At 38.9% G+C, this 10,671-nt stretch overlaps 1 protein-coding gene across 2 annotated transcripts in view; it reads right to left on the bottom strand.

Moving 5' to 3' along the window:
- Nucleotides 1-1,490: 1,490 nt before the first annotated feature.
- CDH11 (cadherin 11) overlaps nucleotides 1,491-10,671 on the bottom strand; it is a 110,933-nt gene continuing 101,752 nt past the window's right edge. For both annotated transcript variants that reach the window (XM_081870518.1, XM_081870519.1), the window contains exons 12-13: nucleotides 3,542-3,793; nucleotides 1,491-2,848 (exon numbers count right to left, since the gene is read on the bottom strand). In XM_081870518.1, coding sequence (XP_081726644.1) covers nucleotides 2,352-2,848; nucleotides 3,542-3,793 — 749 coding nt within the window. In that variant the 3' untranslated portion in view covers nucleotides 1,491-2,351. The remainder of the gene's footprint in view (nucleotides 2,849-3,541; nucleotides 3,794-10,671) is intronic.

Raw genomic sequence — 10,671 nt, 5'->3', positions numbered from 1 at the left:
GAAAGAGAGAGAACCACAGACAAAAGAAAACCCCCAAATATTTAAAATTATGAAAAAGTAATTGACAATACTTGTTTCTCTTAAAAATTAAACAGAAGCATATAGAAAAGGTGTTACATTTTTGCCTAACAACGCAGTAAAAAGTACATTATCAAGTAGTGAAAATTATGATGAAGATTATTGTCATTTTGAAGATAAAGGTGGAAATGACAACTTAACAGCAAGTTCACTTTTCCTCTATATGTTAATATAAATTGCGAGCTTTCAAAATTTTAATTCATATCACGGAAATGTGCAAATCTAGCAAAATAGTCTTTGGATTATAAAAATAAGAAAATAATAATAACAATAACGAAAGAACTCTGAACTAAAGAGTGTGAAAGTATATAGAATGTGCACTCTGTTAAAATGTAGTATTGAAATAGGACATGATATAATAGTTACATTTTTTCCTTACACTCAAGCCTACTAGTGGGGCATCTACCAATCTTAGACCTTTAATGGCAAAAGACAACTATATTGAAGTGATTAAATTTAAATCAACATCTTTAAGTTAAAACGAAAATTACCATAAGCAATGCAGCTCTTGCCAATATTGGCATTCTTCACTGCCAGTTGAAGACAGAAGCAGCATTTATCCCCCTGTCCAATCTCCTCTGGGACATTAAAAATGGGCTTTGCTGATGATATGGTTGTTTTCTATATTACATTTTCAGACCTCTGACCTTCCCCTACTAGCCATCTAAAATCTAGCTTGCTTACATTTGTTTCCAGATGTTAAACAAACAGATGAACATAATCTGGTCTGTTGTCTAAACTAATCCAGAACTAATCTATAGTCCCTTTTAAAAACTGATTAAATCAATACATTGAAAATATTAAATAAAAAGCTATGTATTTATTTTTCAATGTTTTATATTCTAAACGTTGAAGCAGCAATACCTGCCCGGCGAACTAAAATAAACAACTACTAAAATATCAAAGCACTAACTAATATATTTCTTAGGTAGAAGTTGGGTAGAAAATTGTTAGTGGGCATGCATCCCCAAATTGGGTCAGGCTGAGATTTAAGTCTCTTGCAGTCCACAGAAGGCTAAAATGGATAGTCAGCTTAAAAAGCACTGAGTAAATTATAAGTACAGTGCATGCCTGCACATTTATAAAGTCATTTGTGAGACTGTCAAGAGGAAAGATAAATGCATATAACAGGGCAAAAATACTTAGGAAAACTGAACTGAATCCAGAGCTGACTCATTTTACATTTAAGGTGCTACTGCATTCTTGGAGCAGCTGCCAGCTTGCCAGTATTTCGCTAAAAAACAACTTGTAATTGATTTTAAATAATCACTTAACAAGACATCTTGACTACAAACGCATAATAAATAGGGCTATTAAAAGGTCAAATGGGTAGTGAGGGGAGATATACATATGTAAATGGAGCATTAGAAACAACACTTTCCCTTTAAATTTTTAATAAACAAAACCAGAAGTAAAAAAAGAATCATTTTTTTTTATTTCAAAGTCTGCTTCATATATTGAAGCGCATATTAAAGCAACAGTACAATGTTCATAAAATATAAGTGTGATGTAACATTTCTTACATGTCAGAATACTGATATTTGTATGTATACTAAAAATAAGAACTTTAAAATTGTACAAATAGATACATTTAAAAATGACATAGAAATAGGGCGCCTCTCACTGCAACAAGACAGAGTTTTATATCTGGCACGTATTAGATTAAGATGAAAGTATAAGCAAAAAGATTTACAAGAGTCAGCAGAAACAAGTCGGATGCTCAAGAGACATTATAATTGTACATTGTCCTGTACATACATCATATGTGTTTAAGCTGGCTGAATATTATATATTTCAAGTTTAAAAATGCACTACATACGGAGTGTCCATAGTTTAAGGCGAAATTACAGCTCAGAACTGTTATCCTTTCTAATTTGTGGAAGCTTCTTTGACATAAAAGACTTAGTTGTTCATCATACATACAAAGATTGCCCGATTGTAGGATGATTTTTTTATTTTTATTTTTTAAAAAGAGTTTCCCTTCACTTAAATATTTTGTATTTCACAAGTGGTTATTTTTGTCCCCCTTCTAGTGAAGTTGATAACCAACTCCTATATTTGCCTTTTGCATGAAAAGGTTCTTCACAGTATTTACCACTTTTTCTTAACATCCGTTTTTAATTTAAGGACTCTCCTGAACCACACCAAACCAAAAATTCTTTATACGAACCTTTTCTTGTTTTATTTTAAAAAAATACCTGCTTACATTTCCTCTGATTTCTTTTTCTCAGAACATTAGACACAGTTCTTAAGGCCAAATTTTAACTTTATTGTTAAGAATCATCTTCAAAAGTGTCTTTGGAGCCATATAAGTCTGCTAGTTTCTTAAAACGAGGTCCCCAATTTTGTAGATAGTCATAGTCCAAATCGGAATCTGTCGTTGCTGACTCCAACGAGCTAAGTGAACCAGCCACTGAGCCTCTTCCTTCATAGCCATAGATCTGGATAGAGTCATAGGGAGGAGCTGTTGGGTCATTGTCTGCTTCTTGTATTCTTGTGTTGATAAAGTCATCAACATCAACACTGTTTGGAGCAGGCCGAAGCCCTGGCCGTGGCATGTACTGGTACTCCGGCTTTATGTCTTTGCGAGGAATAAATCCATTGATGCCGTCGGGGTTTTGCAAAGTAGCAATGTCAAAAGCTTCAGTGTCTTCTTCCCCGCCACCTTCATCATCATAAGTAATGATATTCTCTCGAACATCTTCTTCTTCAAAAACAATAAGAGGCTCTTTCTTCTGACGTTTAAGTGTTACAAATAACACTACAATCACTGATGGAGGAAATGAGAAGGTTATTATTATTATTATTATTATTACTAAAAAGCAAGTGAAAGAAACAATCTTCCTGTGCACTGGGCAAATCTTAGAATAACAGGCAAAAATACTGGATTGAATCCAAAGATTCCATTCCATTCACATAATGAGCTTCTGTTCTAAGAAAGTGAGTTCTGCTTATGGAAGGCCTTCTTTTGTCCTTCCATTCACAGAATTCTTCTATGCATGAAAAGCCTTTCTGTGAATAGAACAAAACTTTTGGATCTAATCCATTTTGAACAGAGATGTGCAGAGCCCACTGCAGGGTGAATTTGTATTTTAACAGGTTAATTTCCCATATGCCTGCTGGATGTCTGGAACACAATCTGAGCTCCTTTCTGGATTTGGAACACACCAGGCACTGACACCCTGATCTGGTGCCTTTATGAGTCCTCCCCATCAAGGGAATAGTGGAACTCTTGAGATTATACTGGGAAATCCTAAGATTCTTTACACTAAAGGCACATGGTGCCTGCTTGGCACTACAAAAAAATGGGGTTCACCAAGATGTGGCTGCTGTGCTGTGCTCAGTTTGGTGTATACTGAGTTCAACATATTTTTGTAGGATCACACACCATATTTCGATGGAGAAGGGAGAATGAGGAGAAGCAAGAAAAGGGAGAGGAAAATAAATGTTAAGATTTCCTTACCTAACAAAATGACAATACAAGCAAGGATGGCAATTAAAGCTCCAGTGCTAAGTCCGGCATTGAGGACGTAGGCTTCTGGGTTGCAAGAGATTAATTGTCCATTTCCATCACAACCACACACCCGGATTGTGAGTATGTTGGTACTGCTCTGTGGCGGGTTCCCACCATCACTTATCACGATGGGCAGAGAATACAAATCCTTCGTCTGCCGGTTGAAGCTTGTGCGTTTTGCATAAACACTTGCTGTGTTATCTGTTGCAAATAAGATAATAATCATTATAAGGCTTATTCCAGCACCAACCCCTTTGTAAAAAGAATTTGCATTTGCCCTTTTGTCCAAAATAAACACAGAACTTCGGTCTTAATGGCATGACAACATTTTAACATTATGTCTTCTGCATATTGTCATGCTCTCATCATTTCAGTTATTTGAGATAAAATGCAGTGGTGAAAAGAACAGAAAGTGGGTGAAGAAAATAAAACACATAACTTTGCTCATAATATTATGGACACACCCATTTATGGGTATTGATTACTGCAGAGAGCTTGTAAAATGTGAGACTGCATCCCTAAATGGCAGGGGTATGAAAGAGACGCATACCAAGAACATGGATAGGTAAATCTGTCAATTTTGGTTCTGTCAGGGAACTGCCATCAGAGCCAGAGGGAGAGAGGGGGCTCCAGAGGGATTCCGGAGAGCATCCCAGGATGGGGAGAAGCAGCCCATCTTCTGGGGAAGGAAATCAGCGTAGCATCAGTGGAGAAGGGGGGCAGATGGGGGAATCGTCGAGGCGGTCCCATGACTCCTCGCCGGGGACCAGCGGGGAAAGCACGGGTCCTCCGCTGCCCACACCCTCCTTGTGCAGAAGGCTTCCGCGCAGGGAGAGTAGGCGGAGACTAGGCGTCAAAGAGCTTCTTTGCAGGAAGAAGTTCAAGAAACGCCCACTGACGGATTCTGCCAGCGATTGAGACAGCCACGGGTGAGTGGCTGTCCGGACAGAAAAGGTTCACTCAGGCAACCCAGCCAGGTGTGGCGCCGGTTTACGCATGAGCAGCCCCCAGAACCATTACAGGTTCCTTTCAATTTCTATTTAATTCTAATTTTGAATCCTAGTCTCCACATTTCCACATCCATTTGTGAATTTATCTTACTTTGCACATTTTGAAATGCATTTTTCTAGTACACACATTTTTGTAAAGCAATTTTCCATAATACAAGGCATTTATGAATGTTATATTCACAAATATGTGCATTTTTGTGCACATTACTTGGCATGAGAACTGTAGTGAAAAAAGAGAGAAGCAGGGATCTTGAAGGGTGGTTCTGTTTTCACATTGTTTGAGAAAGTGCAAATTAGTTACATTTGCCTCTGAATCAACTTTCTGCCCCATCCCTAGTCAAAAAGCACATGTCCAATGTTAGGAAGCTTCAGTCAGTCATTTTCAGGCAGAAAATGCACGTCCCTCCTTTGTAAGTCCTTTAATACATAGTTAAGGTGGGGAGTAGTATAATACTTGGAGGCTCATCCCTGCCCTACACATGTTCACACTCTGTGCAATTTAAAAACCTGAAAAGGTTGGATTTGCAAAGATGAGGAGCAAGTCCCATCCTTCTACAGCTGCATGCAAGTAGGCTATGTTCAACCCTCACAAAAATGCACATAGATCAGAGAAGAGGCATATTTATTTTAATCGTTTATATGCTGCTTTTAAAAACAAAACTTTACTCAGGGCATCTTCCAATCAGCAGAATAAAAATCTCTTAAATCAGTATATTTAGAAACAAACAAAAACAAAACAAACAAATAAAAGTCATATACAACAATCCCAAATAAGCAGAATGAAACTATTTCTAATCCTGATGGGGGATAACATAATGTTACAATTTAAATAGACAATAATACCAGTTTAAATATCCAGCTCCTAATTTGACCAAAGGCAGACTTGGGGAAAATAATCTTTAACATATGTTCCATAGATATGGGGTCACCACTGAAAGAGCCCTGTGGGCAAGGCATCCGTGGCTGATCTTAAACCCTAGGCAGAGTCAGGCAATCCTTCAGGTAACCAGATCACAAACTCTTCACAGTTCTACAGGTTAAAATCATTACTTTAAACTGCACAGGGACAGCTCCTTCTTGTTTGATCACCTTTTTACCATGTGAGCATCTATACTGTGAGCTTTTTTAAAAACCACAATATTTGATGGTGGTCACTAGATGGCTTTACAAGAGATTTACAAATTATGGGCATGATAGATACCCCCAGGATCAGAGGCAGTTTGTCTCCATATACTAGTGATGGGGGTAGGAGTGAGCTTTGTCCTGTTTGGGACTTCCCAGAGGGAAGCAACTTTACTTTACTTTAGCAACTCTGAGAAATTAGATGCTGGACTAGACAGGCTTTTGGTCTGATCCAGCAGGGCCTATACCTGCTGAAGCTTCTGGTGCACCTTTAAAGGCAGACTCACAAAAAGTACATTTCAGTAGACTGCAGTGGTACCTCGGGTTAAGAACTTAATTCGTTCTGGAGGTCTGTTCTTAACCTGAAACTGTTTTTAACCTGAGGTACCACTTAGCTTCTGCCACCGCACCGCCGTCACACGATTTCTGTTCTCATCCTGAAGCAAAGTTCTTAACCCAAGGTACTATTTCTGGGTTAGCGGAGTCTGTAACCTGAAGCGTCTGTAACCCGAGGTACCATTGCATTCTGTATGTGATCCCCCTCCCATGTCCATTGGCTCACCCCACATTTGTATCTATAGTTTGCATGTCATTTAGGAAATGTACCTCATTTCAAAACATACATTACTAGGTACTCTCTACCACATCAGATTATTTACAATCTACCCTCTAGTATTCGCTACCTTTATTGGAATGGTCTCAGGCAGGGGGTCTTTTCCATCACATACCTGATTTCTTTAACTGGAGATGCCAGAGATTTAATTGGGGCTTTCTGTAGAATAGAATCTCCACCTCTTCCTAATACAATCTTTGTTTTTGCTGAGAAACAGAATAGGTGTGGGGAATCTTTGGCCCTCCAAATGTTGCTGAACTACAACTCCCATCATCCCGGTCATTTGCCATGTTTGCTAGGGCTGATAGGAGTTCTAGATCAGCAACATTTGGTGGGCCAAAAGTTCTCCACCCCTGACCTGGAGAATCTAAGGGTATTATTTTAAGGGTGCCTCATTGGCTGAGATCTCATCCCCCCATTTCAACATCATTATTTGTTGAAACATCCCTCATATAGAGAAGCCATCCCAGTTTCTGATTTGATCCCAGAATGTCCCACTTTTCCTTAGGATGTCACTATTTTCATTGGAAAAATGTTGGAGGGTATGGAGTTATTTGACCCCCAAGCCATCTTAAGGAAATCCTGTATAGGGAAGTTTTTAAATGTTAAATGTTTTGTTGTGTTTTTATCTATGGTGGGAGCCACCCAGAGAGGCTGGGGCAACGCAGTAAGGTATGTGGGGTATAAATAGTAAAATTATCATTATGGAATGGGATGTCCCTATTTTCGTAGGAGGGTATGCATCAAGGCACTTAAATTTAAATCACCATTTCATGCATATCCCACTAAATAAATGGAACCCTTCAGACTGCATGGCAGTCTGCAGAACTATACCCTGAATTTAAGCTATGGTGTTGTCCTTTAAGTCATAGTAGTCAAAATGAAAATGACTCATGTGTTATGGCTAAATGGAGCTAAATACCTACCTAAATTTAGCTGTCAAAATAAATATTTTCCCTCTTTATATTTTCAGTGTATTGCCTTTGGCAGACATCATAGTATTCAAGCACTTGAAAGAAATGGCATTTATTCAGACATAATGTCACTGGGCATAATTCCAATAAAGCCAGTCCTGGAACTAAATTTGGCTCAACAAAGAAGCTAATTCGTAATGCTATCATTTCCTCAGACTTTATTTACTGTTTAAAAGAGGTGGGTCCAAGCCAAATATTACTGTAAGTTTTTCCCACCCTGGACATGTGCTTGTAATCAGATGTGGTGAGTTTATCAGTACCAGGATAAATATCTGTGGATTCCTTCTTTAAAAGAGGGCTGCTAACAGTATGATTTCCTTTTTTTTCCCTTTTCAAAGGCCATGAAATCCTTATATGCGTACACAGGGGGGAAATAGCAATTCTAAATTTCATGGTTGTGTACTGCAAAAGGCATGTGATCCGCACAAACAGAGGTGTTAGATCAAGCATAAGTAACCTGCGGCCATCCAGTTGTTGTAGGGCTCCAACTCCAGCCAGCAAGTACATATATTACTCCAAGGTCTATAATAATCTTAATTCTTGCATCCTCTAGAATCATGAAGTTGCCACTACTTTTATTATCCACTCTGAACGTACTGTAGGAGAAGAGCAGGGGGGGGGGGTGGAATCCATTCCAAACAACTTCAAACTCAATTAATGTTGTTTTTCTTTCAAAAGCACCAGCAGGTGGCTGCTATCTCCTGATCCGATCCTTCTTCATAGATTGGTTGCAGTTCTTTTATATGTTTATGGTATTTCCAGAAAGACTTATTTCCTCCTCTTTGATGCTCCTCTAGACACCTTGGGAAAAAGTCTGTGGGTTTGTTTATTCATTGAAATGCCCTTTCTTTTTCATTTTAAGCAAGTCAAAGAAAGTTTGGTATAGATTATTGAATTTTACCACCTGCTGTACAGCAGACCAAATATCATTGACTGTACTCCAACAACAACAACAAAATGCATCAAAAAGAAAGCTCTCCTGAGGTCAGTAAGATAAGAGTGTGGTGGCCTGGGCATGCATGGAAGTCCACAGCTTGGGGCTGGCAGCTTTAGCACATTCACATCTAAGGTCCACTTCACAAATATCATTCTGTGTTGCAGAAGTGGTCATCGTTGTTCACGTATGTCAGGATTCTTACAGTGGTTAGATGGACATCTGGATGTGGTTGGATGCAATTATCTGTTAACACTTCTGAAATGTCTAGTTGTAGGCTAGGAATGATGCAGTAGTGGCTTCATAAGAGCAAAGCCATCATCATCTTCAGAAAGCATTTCCATAGCGTAGCTGAACTCCACACTAAAGTTGTTCAATTAACATGGTGCAATTCATACTTATTCATTCTTTTCCATTTGTTTTCTCTTCTCTTCTCTTCTAGCTTTTGTGTGAATAATTGCCTTCATGCCAGGTAATGGAAGAAGGTAGGACTAGATCTAATGAGCTTACAAGAACCAAACTTTGGAATAAACTTCTTGCTGGTAAGACCAATAAAGCAACGACCTAGACAGGTGATTGGCTTTTCCTTGATGGAAGTCTTCAAGTAGAGGCTGAATTGGGGATCCAATGCATTAGTGATGCTCTAGCTCTGGGTTTCCAGCATCGCAACTAGAAGCCAACAAGGACTCCTCCAATTCTACGTTTCTATGAATTTTGCCACTAAACAAATTAGGCCACATTGATAAAAGTCAAAAACCATAGACAATTCATTATAGTACAGTTCTCTAACCATCCTTAAAAGCCTTCCAAAGGAATTCACATGCTTGGTCTGTGTATGAAACAGCATCATATAATACTCTTTGTTTTTTATATAAAAAATCAATAATGCTTGGAAATCATTTAATAACTGTTTATATAATATATTGTGGGTTTGTGTCTGGATAGAGTAGTCATTGTTCCAGGAGAACCTCGACATTATTTGTTTGTTTTTTGTTGTTTGTAACAGAACAGCAACTCTATATAGCTGCTAGGACTTGCTACTCAGGCAAGACTAATGTTCCAACAGTTTACACCAGATACCTTTAGGTCAAAGAATACCTGATCTCTCTCTCTCTCTCTCTCTCTCTCTCTCTCTCTCTCTCTCTCACACACACACACACACACACACACACACACACGGAAAAAGAGAAAGAGAGCATTTTGCTCATAAGTGTATGCCCATCTAATCCAGGATCCTGTTCCCTTAGTGTCCATTCAGATGTCCATGAGAATCCAACAAGCAAAATTCAAGTGCAACAGTTCTTTCCTCTTCTGCAACTCCCACAAACTGGTGTTCAGAGGCACTCTGCCTCTTACAGTGCAGGCAGAATATAGCCACCATGGCTTCTGTCATTCTTTCCTATTGATAGCCCCCCCCCCCCAGTTTGGAATGATGTATGTCCACTTCTGAATGGTTTGATGGCTGAAGATGGTTATGTACACATTAGATTCCTGAAAAGCTGCAAGACACTTCTGCTGCATGGCAGAGACCCATGCAAGATGACATTATTATTATTTTGTTCCTTCTTGCAGCATTCGTGGACATACATTTAAGACACAGGGCTAAAAGGACATGTTTTTTCTCATGTAAGCATGCTGACCATTAAAGGCTAAAGGGGCACTGCTACTGCAGTGGAATTTCTGCTACCCATTATCAGTGAGGCCAGTGTCATGTACACAAGAATATGGGCTGACCATAAAACTGGTAAGAACCAGTTAAGGAAAAACCTAAGAGCACAAGAAGGGATCTGCATGTACAACAGCAACAACAACAACGTGTGTACAAGGATTGTGTCTGGATGAGAGATGGTGAGGAAAGGGGATGGCAGAAGGTGGCTGGGAAGAGGATGAAATAGCCAAGGTGATGCATGTTTTGTCTGTACAGTGTGTGCCCTAATGGAAAGTCCTTGCAGACTCTCCCCTGTAGTACATTATTGAATAAAGTCTGACTGATTGGGAATTGGGTATGAGTCTGCATACTTGAACCCCAAAGGGGAAATTTCCGCCACAGTAGAAGGGAGTTCATTTTTGTATGAAGAATCCGTTTCAACTGACTTTTATTGCTGTGCCTCTGATCTTCCTGCAATACTGGTACATTCTGTCCCAAACTGTCATGGGAATTAAAAATGATACCAGATGTATAGAGAGAGTGTGAAGTAAGAAGATGGTTGTCTATTAATATGATGCAATGTGAGTAAACACCCTGAATGAAAGCAGTGTTGTGCTTTATCACAGCATGAAATTACCCATTATCCCATGCTTTCTATAGAACCAAGCTGGGCTTGAGAAAGCCAGTAACGCCACTGACTATTAACAGGATGTAAAATGTGACTTTTTTATTATTTCAATATGTAATTACTTTTGGGAAACGAGTAGAAACTCTATTA

The sequence above is a fragment of the Podarcis erhardii genome, assembly GCF_964252035.2.
Source record: "Podarcis erhardii genome assembly, chromosome: 7".
Classification (NCBI taxonomy): Eukaryota; Metazoa; Chordata; class Lepidosauria; order Squamata; family Lacertidae; genus Podarcis; species Podarcis erhardii.
Note: the sequence above shows the minus strand (reverse complement) of the source record. Positions and strands in the feature narration are given on the sequence as shown.